The sequence below is a fragment of the Pomacea canaliculata genome, linkage group LG14 (genome assembly GCF_003073045.1).
Source record: "Pomacea canaliculata isolate SZHN2017 linkage group LG14, ASM307304v1, whole genome shotgun sequence".
Classification (NCBI taxonomy): domain Eukaryota; kingdom Metazoa; phylum Mollusca; class Gastropoda; order Architaenioglossa; family Ampullariidae; genus Pomacea; species Pomacea canaliculata.
The window spans coordinates 15,838,460-15,861,225 of NC_037603.1; the positions used below are offsets into that span (position 1 = coordinate 15,838,460).

Sequence of the window (22,766 nt, forward strand, 5' to 3'; positions counted from 1 at the left end):
TAAAAGGACCTTTCATGCATTCGTAAGGACCTAAGTGACAGTCATCAATGTTTAAGTTTTTCTCTTGTGTGGTCGGAAAGATGTATTATTTATGAATCTGTGGTCTTCTCTATGTTCTCAAATACATGTATTTCTAGTAATAAATAATCAAAGAGTTAATTTTGATGCCTGTCTGCCATATTTAGATTAGATAACTTAAAAAGTGTCCTTAGCGCGCTGATAACATACACTGTTAATGTTCCAAGTTTTCTAGAAATCTAAGTAATAATAATTGCAAAACCTGAAAGCCATTCTTTGGTGTAATACAAAAGTCTTAGTTCACGTGTCTCTCTCTCGCACACACACTCTAACGGGAAGAGAGAGAGAAATAGAGCTATGCACAGTAGTACTAGAAGATCAAAGTTCAAGAAAGAGTAAGTTTCTAAAGACCTTTTGAAAAAAGAGTGTTTTTTGTGAATACGGAAGGGCAACTAGTGTTGTACAGATGTGTAGACCAAACATGCGGCGAAAAATCGTCGGTATTTTGCGCCAAAGTCGACTCCGGAAATAAATTTGTGGTAATATTTTATCGATAAAAGGACTTAAAAGGGTCACAGAGAAAATGTAAGGACCTGTGTGAGAATTTGAAAGGACCGCTTGGCAAATAAAAGGACTTAAAAGGCCTTTCGGCGAAAATTCAATATAAAAGGACTTAAAAGGACCTTGCAAGGACCTGGGAACCCTGCAGCTATTATGTTAATAAAATATACAAAGTGTAATTATTATTTCTTACAATATCAAAATCAGACAGGCAAAACAAGATGTTTTCAAAAATGTTAACAAAACTCTATATATATATAGAAACTATTGTATATGACTCGCTTGTTGAGGTGTGTTGGAATAGAAGTAAAAATGCAGTATTCCTGCCCAAAGCTCCTTTTTTTCAGACTAACAGTTTCACAAAGTGTAGCTTGCATCTACATGTCCTCACGCCACTGGTAGCCACCACTTGCCCGAGAGTTGAAACTTGAATTGTGGAAGCTTGGTGTACTGTATGACTGCTCGTGCAAAAGCTGCTCAAGCTCTGCTTGAGTGTCCACAATGTTGACATGGAATGGTGAGCCTGGCACGTCTCGCCCTGACCACCGCACACTAATCATGTACAAGCCCGTCTCTGTTGGGTCATAGCGACACAAAATTGTGCGATCCTTCTGGCTGTCTCGGTACATTTCCACTTGGAAGGCACCTAGTTTAACAAAAACATTTTTTATCTTAAACCCCATATTTTTTTAACTTGGATGTCTGGAATGGACTCTGCTCAGTCTAAAAATCTTGAGCTGTTACTGAGAAAATTCAGTTTTATTCATACCGTTTGCACAGACAAAAGACAGCCACTGTACAGCAGTCAAGTGCAGGTATTAGAGAAAGTATCTGTAAGAGACCACCGCTGTTGGAAGTGCTCACCTTTGGGGCCTCGGATTCGAACTGTCAGCTGTCCAGCACCAGCACCACGAGTCTCCACCACAAAGCGGCTCTGGAAGGTTGCTAGGATACCATTTTCCACCCCTGGGCCGCTCACTCGCACTTTGCTGGCATCAGGTTGCGCAGAGACTTTAAATGCAAATGGACTTCCTGCAATGCAAACATCACTATTTTAAAATAGATTCACAAGCAAGAACATGGCAAATGGAATTGTGAACAAAACACCAGTTTATGCTCAAGTCACAAGCAAAGATATTGATAATTCCATTCATCAGCATCCAGTTGGCAATTTCCACCTTTAATAGGCTACTCCTGCATGTGAATAATGTGTTACATCAAATCCACGCTGTATTGCATGTGTGTTTAAATAAATACATGTGTCATACGATAACTAGGAATAGGGCTATAGTGTTGGTGCCACACTCCTGCACATTAATAGATGGTTTAGACAGAGGACCCTGACCAGTCTTGGTAGAGAGACACAGAAGGCAGGAAGCGAATATACTAGGAGTTAGAGGTTGAACAGTTTAGAAGAAAGATGTGTCGAGCTGCAGAGCAGACAATGAAACTTATGTGTGTGTAAACAAATACATATATATATATGTTCAATCTTGTCTGAGTAGTGGTATAGAGAGAAGATATAACAATGTATACAGAAAACAATAAAGGTAAGAGCACAAGAGCACTCTGTTGTGAAATTATAACAGCATAGATATGTGAAGATCAAGGCAGAAGTATAGGTCACCAGGAATACAGTCAACCACAAACACTAGACAAAGGTAACCAACTGCATGTCCTTACCAGTCACATGCTCTCCACCATATTTGACTTGCAGCACATGTCGTCCGGCCTCTTGAGGCCGCACAACTAGGCGGAATGTTCCATCCTGATGGTCTTCCAGCTCACAGTGTGCCACCCTTGTTGGACCCATGCAATATGCAGTTAGCTCTCCTGCAAAAAAAAAAAACTTTTGCAAAAGAATGTTGATAATAACTAGTTCTAATATAGCCTGTAACATCTGCATTGTGTGTTCAGCAGCACTAAACCATATGCTAACACTAAGTTTAACGCCTAATCAGCCACCACAAAGAATGGAGGTAGCAACAACACATTTATGCACAAAAACAAAGTTGTCGTATCTGGTCCATGAAATGTAAGAATGGGCATTACAGGATCTGTGCAACATACCAGGCCCTGCCTTGCGAGTGTCGATGCGGACGTCCAGATCACGTCCCAGAAGCCCTCCTTTCAGCCCTTCTCCTGAGACAACTACTTTATCTGGGTGGACAGCACCAATAACATTCACCTGTGTGCCAAGACATTCCTTATACTGGGTAAGAATTCTAAGACATTCTCAATCATTTGTTATACATCTGCCAAGAAGTGAAACATGCTAATCATATTCACATGGCATAATTAACAATTCAATCACAGCTAGGTGCTAAAATACGCAGAATGCTTCTAAATGTTAACACACAAACAGCTTCTGGCTAGTAACTTAGGGTTAACAAAAGCTTCTAGTTTGTGACTTTATCAAGACCCTGTTCACAGATGATAATACTATGATAATACTACAGGCCTCGGCTGTACGTAGCAACATATTTTTAAATGACTAGTGCCCATGACTCTACACCACATGAATTTCCACTGCTGAGCTATCATTTATGTTTTAGTCCAATAAAATTCCAATTTGTTCATCTGGTTACAAATCCTGCTGTTTCTATTTCTGTCTGGTTATCAAATAAGCTTGATGATGAGGACATTCATGCCTTCTGTAATTAATCACCGAGAAGACTAGTGGCTCCAAACATGGGAAAGATGTTAAAGATGATGAATATCTGGGCAGATGTTAGACTGTCACTAAGTACAAAAAGAACACATCTTCTATTATAGAACACCTTAAATGGTGAGCCACGCAGCTGTCTGCCATTCCAGGAGATGTGCAGCAGGTAAGCACCAGGTATGACAGGAATGTAAGTGCAGCGGAACTTTCCTCCACCAAGAGGTGTTACAAATACGTTGACCTCTGCTCGTACTCCTGTCAGCTGTACCTCAGGCTCACCTACAACAACATGGTTATCTCATTTTTCAGGTACAAACCTCAAACTGAATTACAATATTTTCCAATTTAGGCATTCATTAAAATTAAGAGCTCTAAGGCTGTCACATGCATAGTTCCACTCTCTACTGATATCACAGGCCCTGTTGAATTTTGACACAACTCCTGACCTTTAATACATACAAGCATGTACCCTAGCAGCAAGTTAAAATGAGACAATCATGCTCTCTTACCAGGCCCAGCACGAGAGGCGTCAATCTGGAACTCTGCTTCCTCCCTAACAGTAGCTTCTTTAAGGCCACGGCCTGACAGAATGACTTTACTGGCATCAGCACCACCACCAACAGCAAAGCCATGAAATGGTGAGTTCACCAGGGGTGTGTCAGACCAGTACACATGAATGTTGTGTACTCCTGACAAAGAAAAACAATAGAAATCACAAGTGATGACTAGTTCTGCATCAGTGCAGGCTGTGTCAGTATGTCATCATGTCAAGTGACACCTACTTGTCACCATTTTATGTCAGTTTTTTAAATTTATAATTTCATTTTGTCATGTTAACTTGAGGATGTCATCCATCATTATTTGTATAAACCCTACTTCTCACTCTATGATACCATCTCCAATGACAAACAAAGTCTACCAATCCATCATGTGTTAGCTTTTTTTCCCAAGAAGATGAAACCAAAACACATTTTCCTTACTTACTCTGCAGAATGCAGTGGGTAGGAAGATGAGATAGTAAAACAACATAAACACTTATCTGCAGCAGCATAAACTCTTACCTTCCTCTCGAGGAGTAAAGACAATAGTGGAGCGCCCTACAACACTGTTGTCAACAGTTACAGGGAGCAGTCCACCTGGGCCTTTGACTTCTGCAGTCATCTTACCTGTGATTAATCAGAATTATACCTGTGATGCTTCTCTCAAAACATACATCATCAACTCTAATTTTATCAGCCATCCTGCCTGCAACAGCTGTCGAACCCAAATCTTATTTGTTCATTAAAGGTTACAATCACACACCAAGCAGTTGCCCTGTGATCAACAGCTACAATCACATACCTTCAGATATCTTCACCTGTCACGGTCACAAATCTACCTCAGATCAACACCTGCTCTCACCATCATATAATAACAGTCTACCCTCATGCCAAGGCCAGCTGCCAGGGTCATATAATAGTTGCCTATCCTCCACAGCTGTACTATGACTAACAAATTGCATACCAGACCCTACCTCACACACTACAGGCAAGCCTAACAAAATGCTTACCAGGGCCTGCCTCCGACACATCAAAAGGAATATGCTTTTCCTCACTGACGACCAGATGAACTCGCTCCTTGGCATCCATGTAGTGCTGCCAGCCCCCTACAACCTGCACCTTGCGAGCGCACACCACTTTGGGGTGGAAAGGAGAGCCTGAAAACAGAAAGCCCTGGTGTGATATTCTCTGTTTCTGAAGTAATCCAACTCATTCACTATTTTTCCTATTCAGTCATGGAAGGATCATGATGAAAAAGATTTTCTTTTTACAGCAAGTTTTTTGGCTGCTGTACAAAATACATCCAATAAAAATAAGCTGCCAAATGCACATATGCATGATGCTGCTAATATGGCTGTTCTGAGCATCTTTCAAAACTGCATGGGTAAATGGTGACAGAGAAAGCTGGACACGGAAGTTTTATTGACAATCTTCCCAGTCTTTTGCTCAAGTATGAGAACGCCAGTTCCAAAGTTTTTAGAGGAAACATAATGAAACTATTTTAGCTCCTGCTGTGTCAGTAGTCTCAGCATTAACAGGGCTAATATGTAACAGGTATCTGTAACTGCTGTGTAATGATTAATCAGTAACTGGTGTCCACTAATCTGCATGTGGTGTCTACTGACTAATATATAGCCCTTGTCAACTGACCAGATATCTCCTTGCCATTCCACTTGACTTGAACATCAAACAAGCCCACCTCCACAGGTATGTATGTCACAGCATACTGGCCATCAGGCTGGGGGTCAATGCTGCATTTGGCGATTGAGTTTGGACCTGTAGAGATATTTACATCAAAATAAATCAATGGTATTCTTTAACACAGAAGAATGAACTGGACTTTAAAATGAATAAACCCAAAAAGAAGGGTCCAACTGTCTATGAAGTAATGTTAAAAAAATACAAAACTTTTTGCCGACTGAATGAAAATGAGCCAGTAAATGTTAACAGTCACAATTTTATGAAGAATACTAAAACTCTGAGAAGCAATTAACACACTGTCCAGTAACATGTTAGGAGCACTGAGAACAAATCATAGTTACACATCAAGGTGAGCCAAAACCCACTCACCATCCACCTGCACAGAGGGCTCCCCTCTCATACCCCTGGCATCAATGTAAAATATAGCAGTCTTGTCCTCTTCTCCTCGGTACAGTCCATCACCATAGGCAGGGGGCAACACACCTTCACTTACTTCCTGAGTGAAAGGACACCCTATGAAATAAAAAAAAATGAACTGAATGTCAAGATCAATGTGCAATAACAATGACAGTTGTGTGTGGACTGGTCACTGGGGTTACATAGGTCACTGGATCACCTTTTGAAGGATGAATCAACATTATTTCACTGAACATGATTCTACGAGGTTATCCTACTCAGGGCTTCTGCTTACGCAAAAAATTGCGTACAGTACTCATTAAAAGTTCGGAAGACCCCTTCAATTTTCTTCAATGGGGTCCCATTCAAATTTGGGCGAAGAACAGGGACCCCTTCAAAATCTGAAGAAGGGGTCCCTGGCACCCCAAAGAATTTAGCCTTAGCAGAAGCCCTGCTACTAAACAGCAAAGTCAATCATGACAGCTGCAGTATTTATTTTAGCTTTTATTCTTAAACCTTGTGTGACTGGGCATGCATCTTCTTTAAATAAAGTCCTGTTTAGAAATTACAAAATATCATATCCCTTAAACTTGAACTTACAAGTTATTTAAATAATCAGGCCAAGTCTTGAGGTATATACAAGCTGACAAGCCTCCCCCTTCCCCCTAAAGATGAAAGAAATCTGCTGCCGCTCAAGTGCCCTGACAGTTTTACAAGGTCAACACCAGCTGACTTGACCTTAAGATCTCTACCCTCGCACTCCCCAAAACTACGCAGTTCCCTTTTACTCACAGCATACATACAGATGTTATTAGGGTTACAGCAAACAAAGTAATTCAAAAGACTTTCTTTTCTGACATTGTGGTGTGACAAGCTTAAAAAGACAATGACCCACAACTTCTGTTTTCCTCTTCATCCACTGTCAGAGTTTCTGAAGGCTTGAGCTTGTTCAGACAAAGACTTACTGCTGAACAAACACTCTGACACACCACTCGCCAGGCTGAACACAACTCATTCTCATGAAAGTGCTACATCCTTGTGCCTCACTTCAGATCTCTAGTTCCTTAAATTTCTCAACTGCACCTGCTCTTTCTTTCTTCACTACTTAACATTACTTGAATCCTTAGGGGAAAAAAACAACTTAGTAAACTTAGTTTTAAAAATTCTTGGACAGGGGTACCCAACCTTCGGCCTGCGGGCCATATCCGGCCTGCAAAGGTGCCTCATCCGGCTCGCTCATTTTAACTAGACACAACATGATTTCATTTTTAATGTCATGATTCTGGCAAAACTGCGATGTTCTGGCCCGCAAGATTTTACATCATGTCCAGTGCGGCCCTCATGCGAGAAAAGATTGGGCCCACTGTTCTAAGATTATAAAATATTCTGAAGAAAAAACATGTACAACCAATGTGAGCATGTACAGCCTTAACTGAAATGCACTGAATAATCTCATACAAATCGCCTTTTGGCTGTTTGATGTTTACACCAGTTCACACAAAAGTTTCCTACCTGGGTCTTGGACTGGCCTGTAAGTTTGTCGATATAAAGTGGAAGTTGTGAATGATGATGAACGTGCGACACTGGCCTGTCTGCCTACAAAATCATTGTGAGCTGATGGCAATAACCCTGTGGACACAGTCGGTGTACCACCCATCATCTGCAGGCTGGGAATAATGGCAGCCTTGTGATGGTTGGGCAATTCCACTGTCAGAACGCTGTTCTCAACCCAGTGACTTGGGCCAGAGTCTACTTTAGCTGCCCGAGACATGTGAGCAGCAGCACTGACTGATTCTGAAAGCTCAGAATTAGGTAACACATGAAGGCCTGAATGGACAGATGATGTCTGTAGGCCTGTTGGCACAATGGAGGCTTTGTGGTTGTTGGGAAGCGGCACAACAACTTTCCCATCTCGTTCAATGGTTCCTTGCTGCTGATAGGAATTTTGCAAGTCCAATGAAATCCCTGACTGGACTAAACTCAAGTTACTAGGCGATGACACAGCCTCAACTTCCCTTCTATCTAATTTTGAAATGTCTGTGCTTTTACTTTTACGTGACAAAAACTTCTTACGCCAGCTGCCTCCACTCTGTGTCTTCGACTCTTTCCCAGGGTTCTGTGCTGATGACTGACTGAATGAGCTAGACCGTGAAACTGGGTTCGAGGGAGAAGACTTTGGTCGAATGACTCTGATGACCTTCTCAACCATTCGCTGAGAGATGCTACGATGGACGCCCCTTTCCTTGTGCTTCTTGCTACTTTTCCCTGTGCTGCTCCACAAGGAAATATCATCCATGTCTGCTTCACCCAAATGTTCAGCAATAGTCTTCATGGGCGCAGACCTGTGCCTGTCTAGTGTTTTACTGCTGGCATATTTTTGCCCATGAGACTCGCTCTCGAAAGCCATTACGGCCAATGGGATAGAGTCCGCTGATTTTGAAACACTGATCCGAGTAATGTGATGAGGATCAAGAGTATGTGAACGATACATGACTTCTGGATTTGTTGCAGACTGATAAAGGTAAGAATGTTGATGTAAATGGTTACTGAAGTGTTGGTGGCCATTAAATTCATGGTGTTTCTTGTAATGTCCAGTTCTTGGAACTGTGCTTGAAGCATTCAAAGCAGGAATATTTTCTTCTGAACTGAAGGACATTTCATGAGCAGAACTGTCCAGTTCTGCTATCCTCTGAGGAGATGTATTAACACTGAGTAAACTGCCAGTCACATCAGAATCCAAGTGCCTGGAACTTAAAGGCAAGGCACCAGAATTAACCTTTATAACACTAACAGCTCCTGTCTTTTCTGGCATCAAGGTAACTAGTGGTGGCTTCTCTTCATGCTCTACCTCCTTGACACTAGTGACTGTTACATTTGTGAATTTCGGCCTCAAGCTGTCATAGATGTCACCATGAGCCTCTCTCGGCTGTGGGTGACTACTTGTGACTGTCATCAATGTTGCTTTGTGACCACTTGAAAAGTCATCCTTTTTTTCCCCTGGATCTCTTGAAGTATTAAAATTGGTTGCCTGTATGAGTGATGCAAAATTGGTTCTATTTTTGAAATGATTTTCTAATCTGTTCAGCAGAGCTTTGTTTGAAAAGACACTTAGATTGTCCATAGAGTTTGACATCTTCCTCTTGGTCTTCAGGTTGTTGACAGCTTCATCCACATTATCCACATTATCCAGATCAGCATGCATACTGCGAGTTCGTTGTAGCACCTTGCGCTTCTCCAACACCTGCTCCAACTCTTTCACCAACTCGTTGTACTGCTTGGACCCTGGATCCTTCATTGATCGGCGGAATATCATTGGGAATGGCACTGCTGTAGACTCCCTAAACTCTCTAGGTGAAGGAGGGGGAGAAGTTGGCTCAAGGAAATTGTAGGTCTCGCTCAAGCAGCTGACTCTGGATGCCTCATCGTTGGATGAGGATATGACAATTTTTGGAGGTCCTGTTTCTTCAGGAGTTGTTGCAGGTATAACAGGCCTAACCTTGACCTCATTCCCTACATGACCTGGATAAGACTGTACTTGCAAAGAACCTTTTTTAACCTTTGTTACTGTGGCATAAATGTCTTCTGTGTGACCATCGCCCAGGTTCAAGGACATGGCCTTGGTGTCCGTTACACTCTGTGCACTCTGGGGCACCATGAAGACCTCTGACGTTGCCGCAAAAGTTGACCTCGTCATCACTCCGTTGTCAAGGTCGCTGGAATTCCACCTGATGGTCTCATAGTCACCACTGTGGCTGCTGAAACTCTGACCCTCCGCCAGGCTGCTGTTGGGGCTATGCCAAAGGTCAAGGTCGGTAGCGGTTCCCGAGTCATCTTTGCTCTGCTGGGTGTTCAGAAACGCCTGCAGGTCATTGATGATGGTCTCCGCCTTGTCTTGTGCAGAAGTCATTTTGATGTAGAGCAACCAGACTTTGACAAGTTTCTTCAACAGATGTTTTAAAGAGACACTCGGGAAATAAACCGGTTTATTCCACAACCACAGTCTAACAGTCTTGTGGTCGGCAGTCCATGGCGGCTGTGCTCAAACAACGTAAATATCTCACTTAAACTGAAAAAGGTTTCAGCTTACATTAGGTGTTCCGCTGATGAGTCATCGTCAAACACCACAACGGTAGGCAAGTACCTACAGCTCCTCAGCATCGTGTGGCGATGTGCTCAGCAAATGTCAGCCATGCAGGTACATGCAGCCAGGCCCCAGCATCCCCTGGTGTGGAGAGGCACATTCTCCATCCTCCACTAAACACCTCCAGCACCTGCTGACGTCACGTGACCTGACTCTGTGGTGTTGTGGAATCAAGAGACAGTACAAAGCGCAGATATTTCATGATTCAAGAATGAGGCGAAAAAAACAAAACAGATGCCATCCACCACGTGACAACACGCTGAGCTGTGATGATTGTCGTTAAAGACCTCACGAGGGTTTGGAGACCCGTAAACATCAGCGAGAACATCAACAGACACACGAACATCAGAAGACAAACGTCAGGACGATGCAGTTCAGTTGCTTGACACCACAAACTGTCCTCACATCACTCCTGATGCTACCTGTCGACGGTGTGATGTCTCTTTGAACTACCAACTCTCACACTTTTGGAAACAACAGACTGAAAATGTTGCTGTCACACGGCTCACCCGACTTGCAAGTCAGAAAATCCCCACCGACAGACGGGGGCACATTTTACTCCAGGTACAAAAGTCAAGAATACTGTAACAAACTGTATTCAGCCACGGCTAAGTCTCAACACAACGTGGGCGTGAATCTTTCACAGGTTTTTTTCCCGTGTTGCTGGCGAAAATACAGGAGAGACTTCTGGATTCTCTGTCGCCGATCAACGCACCTCAGGACAGGTGAGCGGATGGGTGCGCCAGTGACAGTCGGAGTGGACAGGAGGGAGAGGACGATGGGTTGGCGGGATGCGCGGCAGATTCTTTGAGTCGGGGTAAAAGCCGGGGAAGGGGGCGGTGATTTTGTAGTCCAGCTCCTGCCAAGCAGAGACAGGTGTCACAGGTGAGAGAGGCAAGACACAGCACACCTAGCGCAATGCTACATCTCAGAGTGACAGACGCGAGGGGAGGGGTTGCGGATGGAGAAAAGTGGTGGTGGGTGGTGGTGGTGTGTCCATGTCAGCCTTCAAACTTCAAAGCTAGAACAAATGTCAGTCGGTGAAAAATAATTAACCTTTTTATTTACTCTCCCGCCTACAATGAGTATTCTTGTGCACTGGTCACAGCTTCAGGCACTGTGCTCACAGTTTCAGATACTGTGGTCACAACTTCTAGTTCGTGCCGATCTCCTATCTCCACTTTTAATGGCGCTTTGGACATGTCTGGTGATGGGCAGGTCACCAAATATTTGTCCCCACAAATTTATTTCCTTTTAACAGAAAACGATTTCATGGTGGTCACTTCACGTCCCTATTAAACATTGGCAACATTCATCGAGTCTTCATGGGCAGCAGCAACAACAACAATATCAATCTACAATATTGCAGAACATAAATGTACAAAGCTGTGAGAGGAGGGCAGGTCAAGGGTCGACTTGATGCGCATGTGATGCTGCAGCGAGCGAGTGATGCTGCAGTAGAGGCTGGCTCTTTGACATGGAGGAGCAGGGTGTCGTCTGTGTTTTTTCAGCAAACGCCGCCAGCAAACACACTCCCTGTCCCAAAGCTGATTAACATTTTGTGTTGCAGACGGGGAGGGGACAAGAAACAGGGTGGTGGGTGAGAAGGATACAGATACCCCTGAAAGCAACTTTCTTTCAGGTGTTGAATGCATACCTCCTGCCAGCAAACCGATGCCAGTTATCAAACGGTTTTCTTCTTTGAATGAAACACATGAGCAAGAGATGCTGCTGCCACAGTTACACTAACAATGACAACAGGACAGCCTATTGACCTCCAACTATTTTTGATGAAAAATTATGAAATTCTTGAAATATTATACATGGGTAAAAAAGTAGCCACTTCTGATGTTAACGCCGTTCTTTGCAGCAATTGTTAGGGGGTTAACCCACTCGGGTTAATTAATCAATTAATCAGCTGGACCCTCTGTAACGAAAGGAACTCATCCAGCAGTATAGGCACGGAATTTAGACAAGAAAATACTGATGAAGATCGGAAAAGGAGTGGACAAGCCACAGAAAGGGTACAAGAGGAACTTAATTCCCTGGCGTGCTTGCCTTCACCATCGGTCATCATGTCATCATCTCATCATGTCTCCCCTTTCCCTCTCCCCCAACTACCGGTCGCAGTTACGGTGCAGGGAGGGACATCAGAAGTTTTAAATACTGGACGCAGACGACCAGGTCGAAATTGGATGGACATACAAATTCCAGTATGATGCCCATGACCACCCAAATCTTTGAACGCAGAAGAATATACAGGAGAGTAATAAAAGACGCACACGATCAGAAACCGAATAAAATATTAGATACAATTAGATAACATTTGACACAGACAACTAAAATGTTTTCTAACCGCCGGTTTTGCTTAGCTGTAAAGTCGGACCACGACATGTTATGTCAAAGGTCGGATTGAGGTACGAATTAACAGGTGAAAAGCTTGGAGACTTTATTCACTCTGTGACTACCGCACCCCATCCCTCACTTGTTCATCTTCCTCCGCACAGCTCAGACCTTCAGGTACTTTTGTTTGCATTACCTGACAAACAAGTTGCGACTTTAGGACAGTCGCCAGGTCAAGAGTACACGATGTACAATCAGTAAAATAATGTAAAATAAACAACAGCTAAGACCTTCAGGCCGTTACCCTGATTAAACTACAGTACATTAAGACTATTACCTAGTAATATCAAGGTTTTAATTGGACAAGCACAAAGAGGTAGTCATAAACTAATTTATTCTGGAATTTGTCACTTTAAAAATCTGTGTTAATAAAGGAAATAATAAAGCTGTCAACATTCACTAGTTCTTATTCTGTCATCACAGTCACAAAGAATGTCAAAATCAAGGAGAAAATAACTCTGTGGAAGATCTCATCAAGTTTCTGAATGTTTGCACAAGCAGCCAAGGGCAACTTATGCCGACAGCATGCACTGCTGGGGTCGTCAGAGGAGTGCTATTTACAGGGGTGAGAAATTTCACCAACACCTGAAATGTCAACAGCCTGCCTACCACTCCACAGGTGGCTTTTGTGAGGTAGTGAGGGAAAGAGTGAAACCAGAGCCTATGAAGCATGTGCTTGCACCCGCCCTGACACCCTCTCCAAAGACATCTTGAAATGGTTTTGATGGTTTTACAGGACTACAATTAAACATCTGAAGAAAGAGTAGTGTGAATGAATCAGACTAATTGACACAACTCCAGGGCTCTGATCTGCTCAGTTTGGGGTAAAATGGTAGAATGTGAACTCAGGGAATATTAGATACAAAGCATTAGCTTTTCTTTTAAAGATTCTTTAAGGTTCTTTTTGTTTCCATGCAGTCAAAATATATATTGTAAAACTCTATGGTTGAGCTTAGATGGTAATAATGAATACTGAATGTATGTTTCAAGTTCTGAAAGTAAGAATATTAATTTCTTATCAAATTCTTGCTGCTATGCTATCTCTATACCAAAATGTCCATAAAAGCAAACATGCACATTCACACACATACAAACGAACACACACAATGGACATTCATGTAATTTGTGGTTTAAAAAAAAATAAACAGTATTTCAGGACAAAGAAATGAAATGAAAAAATAGGATCTGAAACTAAAAGTTTTGGAAGACAGAATCTTTAATGACACATTGCCTGACTAAAGTCCTGGTGACAGTATAAACAAATATAAAATAACTTTCTCACAAACAACCAGATGATTTGGCTAAGGACTGGTAATTGATACTAAGGGAGTTAGCTAGTCTCGGAACTGAACACAATCTGACATAAAGTATGATTAAACCAAAGTCCACTTAACGATTTAATGTCTATCCACACAACCATATATTGTTAATCCACACAATCATACACTGTCAGTCTACACAATCATATTTTGTCCACATTATCACCCACTACTGATTCACAAAATCATGTGTTGAGTATCCACACATACACGGTCCATACACAATAAATCTACATGGACTGTTTATACAATCACAGTCTATCAACAAATACACTGTCCATACAATCATACAGTCTGCCAACACAAGAGTAATCACAAAATCTCTCCATGCAAGTGTATACTATTAGCACAATTGTATGCTGTCAACCCATACAATCATATTCCATCCGCACAACTTCTTTCCACACAATCATACAACTACACATAATTTGTCTAAACATGTCACTACAAGCTACACACACCACTACACATCATGCACTCTCATGCAAGTGTGTGCACACATAGAGTTAAGGGCCTATACTAGTTGTGTAGTTACTGTGGCTGTGAGGATTAATGAAAAACGCTTACCTGGGAACTCTATGTTGTTGTATAGAAGGTACACACGGTGCTGTCCACTCTCAGTTGGCACATAGCTCACATTGTAAGTGAAATTCTTCCCTTCTTTAATATCAACTGGTAGGTTGCGACCAGATGGGCTGACCACCCGAACTATCTGCTCACATTTACCCGCATGGGATGTGTCCACTGGGGGAAAAAAATAGTTTCCAAACTTTGTGAAGTTTCTGCCATGTTCCAAGTGTGTATGAGGTGTATGTGCATGTTTGTGTGAGTTGAAGCAGGTTCATATGGATACATCTGAAGGCAGATGCATGCAAATTTGTATGGATATGAGCCTGGAAATTGATATATGTTTATTGCTTTATGCCTGTGAATAAAGAAAACTTACCATGGAAGCCAGCTGGCTCCCCAACATTTCCATTATAGAAGTTGTCAACACGTATCTTTGACACATCAAAGACTTCAATGTAGAAAGGGCTCCCCTTCACCTGCTGTCCAGCAAACATAACATCCACAGAGTGTCGTCCTGAAACAGAGGCCTCTCTCACATGTAAGAGTGTCTCAAAAAAAGTCATGTATCTCAGTTTAATTTGTAGAATAGACTGCACAAGCATGGAAATAGTACTTTATCACATCACCAACAGGCATGGAACAAAAAAGAAACAACTATCACATTAGCATTCAATGCCCCTGTATTAACTGCACAGCATTTACAGCCCCTGAGGCTATGGATTATCCATATTGTCTTATGCTTTAAACACCTATCATGTGTGCTTTTAAGTATAAGCTAATGTTAATTCACACATGTCATACAATGTGCATTTTATTTTGCAGCATTTCCGTGAGAACATCAAAATCTTTCAACCTCCTTCAGCACCTGTTGTCTCCACAGACAAGGGCATTAGGTGTGAACAAGAAGAAAACCTTTCTCCTTTCTCAAAGGCCTTTATCTAATGCAGTTGCTATGATTTCTACTGGCATGATAACATTTACAGATCAGTAAAACATCACACCTGCTTGTTTAGGCGTCCATTCAACACGGTAGTCTCCATCTGTCTGCTGCACAAGTCGTGATGCCAGCTGCTCACCAGTTGGAGCTGCAAGGGCACATAACTGATGGCAATCAGTATCCATGTGAATCTTGCAGCAAGAGACAACCTAGGATATGTACCTCAACATGTTCTGCAAAATCGGATGCATGCTGCATCTTACGCTGAATCTTATGCTGACTACTGAAAGTTAAAATCACATTTTTACAAATTGGCTTTCCTCCAAAATTAAGCACTAAGAAAGCTTTTATGAAAAAAATCATATTTTCTACATTAGTTCAAAAGAAATATTGTAAGAATCTCATTATCTCATAAAAATAATCACAATTTTCACATAAACTAGGTAAACAACAAGATATGAATTTCAAAGGTCAATGCACTGAGCTGATCCAGTGTATACAAATTCAAATCAGGTATGCACTGCAATATCTTTTATAATTATTTGTAAACATCTTTTCAAAAGCTGAAAAATTTGCTTCTGTTAATTTGGTAAAATCAGAGTCAAAAATTGTTTGTGATACATCTGTCTTAAGAGATCTGAAGGATCAACCGAAGAAAGAAGCAATCGCTTCATTAACTACTAGTTACTATTCTAGGAACTAATGTTGCACTAAAACATGTTCTTCACAAATCCTTGCTTAGGTAATACAAATTTGTGTTGACACTGCATGAAAAAAGGCAGAACACACACACACAAAAAATAAACCCAGCCAAATGAATGAGCCATCAACCAAACTGGCTGTTATTTTGTAACTCACACAGCAAACCTCACAACCAGAATAACTAATATACACATCATCTACCCTCTGGGCATGCCACATCACCACTACTTTGAACTAAAGGTTTAAGTAGAAATAAAAGAACAATTTAAAGTATATCAAAACTAATACAACAAATGTTTTGGCATAAGAATGTAAAGACATTTCCTACGCGTCTCTTGTCCATGCAAAAGCACTGTTATCCCAGTCCTTCGCCAAACTATAAAGCTGATACATATGTTGTTGGAATTAACTACTGTTACATACCATAATCTTCCTGATAAAACTAAGATTAGATAAGCAGCTTTACCAACTGTTTTCAGATGACCACCTAGAGCACCTTAAGACCTTTGTTGTTAACAAAAGCATAGAACACATCACACCTACACTCAAACAGCAAACCTGCCAACCTATTATCTCTTGTCATGTTTAATATTGCTGTGAATGATTAAACAATCTGTTTCATTTTTCTGAAACACTATTAGATATAAATTTAGTCAATTTATTAGGTCTATATATTCAAGTGTTAGATTTGCAGGTATCTCAGAAAAAACTTTTGATGTAAAAAGATTCCTTCTCGTTCATATTCAAATTTGCATGTTTTGTTAATTTTCCACAGTATATTTATATTGTTTGGTCAGATGATAGGAAAATGAAAAAATATCTGAATGCATGTATTTTTGTCAATGTGCAATTAAATGATTACGTTGATGAAAATTATTAGCGATGAAAGATGACAGACTTAACAATTAGAACCAGAAACTTTGTAAGATATAATTATTCTTATTTTTATCATCAAAAGATGACACCAACCTTACAGCAAAGATCAAGAAAAAAAAGGAATATGTTTTAATCTAATTAGATTGCACCAAACTATTTATTTATACTGCTTTTGATTTTAAATTATCTTGTTAAATAATAGATTTCTAGTCTCAAAAGATAAAATTCAAAAATAATGTATTGTTGTATTGATCTACGACACTGTATAATTGGTCGAAAGAAAACAAATGAGTTTTTATTCTTAAAGCAAACATTATCTACCCAACTCCAAAGCCCACACAAAGATCTAAGCATATTTCATGATCAAGTTGTAGTGTGCTGAATAAGGCACAGCTTTCCATCGTTTTTATAAAAAAAAGAAAAAAAAGAAGATATCGCAATAGCAGAAATTATTTTAAAATCCACTAGTAAATCAAGTCACAGTATGATCAGCAACTACTCACTGAGAAGCTGTAATTCTGATCAATTCATGTTCTATGTCCATGTCCAATGATAATGGCAGAAGAACAAGATATAAAAGTTAAGTGTAATGATGATGTCAATAGCAGTCAGGAATTTTGGCATGTGCTTTTTTTTAATGTTACCAAGTTAAAGATCACATGCAACACGATTAATGAAAAGACGAATGTTTAGAAAATGCTAGAACGTTCTAAAAGCACTTAAAATTTAGATATCCCTGAAGTACAAATTTTTTTTTCTTTTATGCCAAAATGTCTGACTGCTACGAAAAATAACCATTACTCAACAAATAATGCTGTTGTTTTCCACAGCACATCTTTGCAATCATGCTGCCTTCTGGCTACATGACTGAAGAAAACCAGAAGCAGTTTCTATTTCATGTACATTCAAGTATTTTTTCTGAGCAAAGAAAGGCAGAAAAATCTTATGCCAGCTCCAGACAACCCATCTTTGTCTTTAGACATTGCAGATTATCTTCAGCACTCAAAGAGAAAAGCAGAACATCATGCCTACAAATATATGCAGGAAAATGGCTGGCTTTGTGCGAAGTTGCAAGGTTTGAAAATCTCAGTGTCTGAGTTACATCCCAATGCTTCTGAAAATAAAGGCGTTAAGCCTTCAGAAACTCCGGTAAAAATTTTAACTACATTTCTCATTCTGGCTTTGGAGGATCTTTCAGTAAAGCAAATTTTAAAAAAGGAATCTCAACATATTTTTCCTCCTGAGATGGTGAAAAACGCCAGCCAAAATCCTCTGACTTCATGCTCCAGACAAGATTCATCAATCATAATTATAAAAAGAAAAATCAGACAGTTCAGACTTTGAACCTTAACCCATGCATATAATATCAACAGCAAGCAGGCCCCAACATTGACTGCAAGCTTTTGGTATCCATGGCAACCTTCAATGTTGACATTGAGAAGATCTGAATCAATCTTGTGGCCATCTGTGTGAAGCATAAAGTAGCTATCTTTCTTTCCACGAAGATTCAAAGGCTCCACCCCACGGAAACTGATGGTTATAAATGTTGGAAGCTCATCTTCAACATTAATAATGAGTGGACAACCTGAAAATGGATCAGAACAATTTTTTTTTTTTTTTTTCTGAGAACTTATACCCCACAGACGCTAAGTAAAAGCTTTCTCCCAAAAATTAACTGTGGAGGAAATATAATAATAACGAGCTTTTATTACACAGCATAATAACCAAAGCAAGTCACACTTCTTGTGCTGACCAGAGATAATAAAAGAAATGACATTAAAATACTGGCTAACAATAATTACCATGCTAGCATACAAAACACATTCAGCCACTGAGCCACCAGTTATAGAAATACACAGGTAATGGCAGACATTAAATGTACAAGATTCACTAACTATAAAATACTATGTGAAATAATCCAAACAAATAATCAAAATATTAATCATTTTAGTTAAACTTATTTTATTTAGAATACTGCTTAACACAGAGATGACAGATGAATGTATCATTCAGGTTTGAGAAATTATTTATAAATGTAGCTTGACATTACCAGGAATTGTATCGCCATTAAAAGTTGTGTTCACTTCAAAATGGCCAACATCACCAGGAAGAAATGTGTAATGGAATCGTCCATCTCCCAGCGACTGCCTCTGAGTAGGCACAATGTGACCATGGTGTTTCACCACAGCCTCAAGATCCCCAACTCCAGCAGCTGATGTATCAACTGTAAATACGTTTTCCGCAGTTTATTTCATAAAGAAATATGATAAAAAGAAATGACTGTCACCTTTTTGATAAACAACTGATGGAAATGAGATCTGGTGTATATAACCTAAACAAGTTTGGCAAGTTTGAGGGTCTATCTTTCATCCTCCATCTACATGTTAAAAAGGTGTGTGCAACTGAAAAATCTAATGGTGTCTAACTTTAGTCATGTCAGATTTTAAAGCCTGCACCTTACTCAAGAAATGTTGGTTACTCACTGGTGAATCCTATTTCCCTTTCTTTTTTGGCTGTACGATCAACATCTGTGATGCGTACTCTGCTTGGATCATAGGCTTCACACGTGAAAGGGCTTCCATGAATTCTGGATCCAGCAAATAAGGCATCAATGGTGTGGGGGCCTGGCTCCATAGGGGTAAACTCAACACGGCAGATGTGACCTTTGCGGCTGATGCCACATGGGATGTGGTTGCCTGAGGGACCTTCAATTAAATAAAAATAAAGTTTCATCCACTACAGATGTGGCATGTGTACATACATATATTAAAAAAAAAAAAAAAAAGCAGCTTCACATTGTCAGCAAATATCCTTATAATATGAAACTGTGCAGTTTTCTGTATAAAAAGCAGCAGGAAACCTGCCTGCTTGGTGCAAGAAAGTGATGCCATAATAAAGATTAAGCATTTTATAGATATGCTTAAGTTATCACCAAAGAAGCATGCGTGAGTTTGGTAGGGCAACATGATTACATATATGTGTATGTAAAAACAGAGCAGCCAGTGACATAACCAGCTGTGGAAAAAAAAGAACTAAACAAAAAAGACTCAACCCTCAATAAAATGAGAACCAAATAATAATCCAAAGTGTGTGTGTGGGGGGGATTAGCTATTGGGAGAGACTGGACAATGGTGTGTTAATGTTGAGTACTTTACATTATACCTGATATACCTTATACATTTAATTTTATATTATACATTACACTTAATTTTATATTGTACATTATACCTTATATACTTAATGTTATACTGTATATACTTAATTTTGTCTGGTTTTTATACATGAAAAATAACTAAATATAAAGCCAGATGATATTATGACAGACAAAATATATTGGACTATCCCACCTGTAACTTGGACATCCAGATCAGAAGCATCCATGCCATGCAGGTCAAGGTTGAACCAGGTCTCCCGGTAAACTTTGGCTGAATTCAGACCTTCGCCACTGATGCTGATGCTGCTACTGTCAACCACATCAAGATGATATGGTGATCCTGAAACACATTACCACATTAATGGTGACCTCAAATCAAATGACATTACCGTATGAAATGGTGATCCCAAAACAAGAAAAAGATAATACAGCAATATATGATCATTCTGAATATGATATGCTTGCTTATAACAAAAATATATTATCTACAAGGATTAGTGTCTTCCACTGACCAGGCAGTGGCAAGCCGTTGAAGCTCAAGTTGACCAGATGGGCACTAGCATCACGAGGGGTAAAGGTCAACTCTGAGCGGCCTCCGCCAACATCGCGCACTTGACAAGGAACAAGAGCTCCTCTGCATTTGACTTCTGCTTCCACTCTTCCTTGTCCTGCCAGTGATGAATCCACTGGAAAAAAGTAAAAATATTAATTAAATGTTGCATGGGATAAAATTATAAAAATGTTGTGACAAATACACCAAAACCTTTGTGCAAATCAAAAGTTTCCATCATGAGTTTGCAAAAAATAAGCCAGATAAAAAAGACTGACTAAGGGACATATTTATCTCCTTAAAACACACACACACACACACACAGAGGAACCCATACAGTTGATACTTACTATGAAATTGTATGGGTTTGCCGAGATAAGCACGACCAGGACTACTAACACGAACAAGAGCTGGGTCAAAAATCTCAACATCAAATGGGCTACCACGCACTTCCTGACCCCCATACTCCACATACACCTTGTGTGTACCTGCAGCAGATTTATATCAGTGTTTACAGCTGTACATAGGATAACAACACATTCTTGTGAAGATCTACACAATCTCCATCTTTACTATCTGCACATATTCATGTATTTTCCATTCCTTCAAGCTTGCTAAGGGTAAATAACTCGTGAAACTGGGAGATTGCATCTCCAGCTATCAATAATCATAATTATAGCCTCAACATAAAATCTTGTAATAACCACAGTTCAAGATGACGACATCTGAATTTCACTTTTAAAAAAAGCAGCCTTATTTAGCTGGAATCATTAAATAATTTTTTATGAACTTTTCTCTTAATCAAGATATTCATGAAAGACAAAGGTATGAAACGTTGTATATATTCTTCTTTGTGCAAAATGAGATGATCATATATACTTGAACGTACCCACATCCACTGGCGTATAATCAATGCGAAATGCAGAATGGGGGTTTCCTGTTATTCGCACCGGAACATCATGGCCACTAGGAGCTGAAAAAGAAAAGTCACATTTTCAAATATCACTATTTGAAGTATGATTGAATACACACACAATAAATCTGTCAGCTACCCACTATACTGAATCCTTGAAATGTGCACTGAAAACACACCTCTTCTGTAAACATTACTCCTAACAACCTTTCCCATAATATGCTAGTCCTTTGTCACACCCTTCCTTTTGCAATATCATGTTAGTCTCAGCTCTTGTTCTTGTTAACAACACTCTCCCCCTCTTTCTCTCTAACAAGTATTTTTCCAAAGAGACTTACACACAACCCATGCACGGAGGTCAAAGTCACCACTGCCCTTTGGGTCAACTTTGAAGGAAGTTGTTGAATTTGCTGGAGCCATTCGAATTCCATCCCCTGTCAGTGCCAAGTTTTCTGTGTCAATGACATCACATGTAAATGGACTGCCAGGAATCTGCTCCCCATTGAAAGTTATGTTGACCTGTTAAAGAAAGGTATTTAGCAAACACATCTTTTTTATTTCTTAAAAACCTAAAAGGTTAAAGCTATCCCATCATGTAGCTCCCTTAGGAACAGTGAACTGTTAGAGGTTTACCAATGAACAATGAAGTGCTAAGGTTTAAAAGGCAGAATCCAACGCCTTATTTACAGCCTTTGATGCTCCCCAAAAGAGCAGATACTCATTTTTTGTTATTGTTGGGTGGACGGAGAAAGTTTCCCAACTTTACATGCCAAAATGCAGAGCATTAACTGCAGAGCTACAAAAACATCCCAAGTATTGGAAAATTTCTCTACTTTGTTAACAGGTCTGTGTATATTAAACAGCATTAGGATCAAATTCTGTTCCCTGTTCCTTAAATACATTTTTCTGTACAAAGAGAAAGTCTCAAGAAAGTCCTTCCAAACCTTGTGGCGTACAGGACGTTGTGGGGTGAAGGTGACTTTAAATGAGGCATCTCTTTCTTGACGAACATAGTTTGCAACGCTTTCACCATCAGCAGTTACATGGATCTCCAAATTTCCATCGCCTGCACTGTTTGCATCCACTGATAACAACAAAAATAGACATTGAAAAATCACCTCTTACAGGACACTTCAGCATAACAATTAATAATAATAATAATGATGATGATGATTGTTTTTGTTATTTGCAGCTGAATAGATCTTGGAAAGAGATGTAAATAGCTATTTCACTACTTAAGTATTGTTTACTCTGGTGGTATCTTTTAACGCTATAGTGGGGGCTAGGGAAAAAAAAATCAATGTTCTCTACAATTAAAATG

The 22,766-nt window shown here is 40.0% G+C and overlaps 1 protein-coding gene across 2 annotated transcripts in view; it reads right to left on the reverse strand.

Moving 5' to 3' along the window:
• Window positions 1–730: 730 nt before the first annotated feature.
• The window catches only part of LOC112555763 (filamin-A-like), a 55,381-nt gene continuing 33,345 nt past the window's right edge, over window positions 731–22,766 (reverse strand). For both annotated transcript variants that reach the window (XM_025224260.1, XM_025224261.1), the window contains 22 exons: window positions 22,390–22,529; window positions 21,784–21,964; window positions 21,422–21,505; window positions 20,883–21,020; window positions 20,495–20,668; window positions 20,176–20,322; window positions 19,312–19,533; window positions 18,879–19,052; window positions 18,249–18,413; window positions 15,315–15,398; window positions 14,690–14,827; window positions 14,311–14,487; window positions 5,854–5,997; window positions 5,434–5,559; window positions 4,794–4,940; window positions 4,306–4,410; window positions 3,754–3,933; window positions 3,360–3,523; window positions 2,650–2,767; window positions 2,263–2,412; window positions 1,444–1,611; window positions 731–1,225 (listed from right to left, as the gene is read on the reverse strand). In XM_025224260.1, the coding sequence (XP_025080045.1) occupies window positions 957–1,225; window positions 1,444–1,611; window positions 2,263–2,412; window positions 2,650–2,767; window positions 3,360–3,523; window positions 3,754–3,933; window positions 4,306–4,410; window positions 4,794–4,940; window positions 5,434–5,559; window positions 5,854–5,997; window positions 14,311–14,487; window positions 14,690–14,827; window positions 15,315–15,398; window positions 18,249–18,413; window positions 18,879–19,052; window positions 19,312–19,533; window positions 20,176–20,322; window positions 20,495–20,668; window positions 20,883–21,020; window positions 21,422–21,505; window positions 21,784–21,964; window positions 22,390–22,529 (3,395 nt within the window). In that variant the 3' untranslated portion in view covers window positions 731–956. The remainder of the gene's footprint in view (window positions 1,226–1,443; window positions 1,612–2,262; window positions 2,413–2,649; window positions 2,768–3,359; window positions 3,524–3,753; window positions 3,934–4,305; window positions 4,411–4,793; window positions 4,941–5,433; window positions 5,560–5,853; window positions 5,998–14,310; window positions 14,488–14,689; window positions 14,828–15,314; window positions 15,399–18,248; window positions 18,414–18,878; window positions 19,053–19,311; window positions 19,534–20,175; window positions 20,323–20,494; window positions 20,669–20,882; window positions 21,021–21,421; window positions 21,506–21,783; window positions 21,965–22,389; window positions 22,530–22,766) is intronic.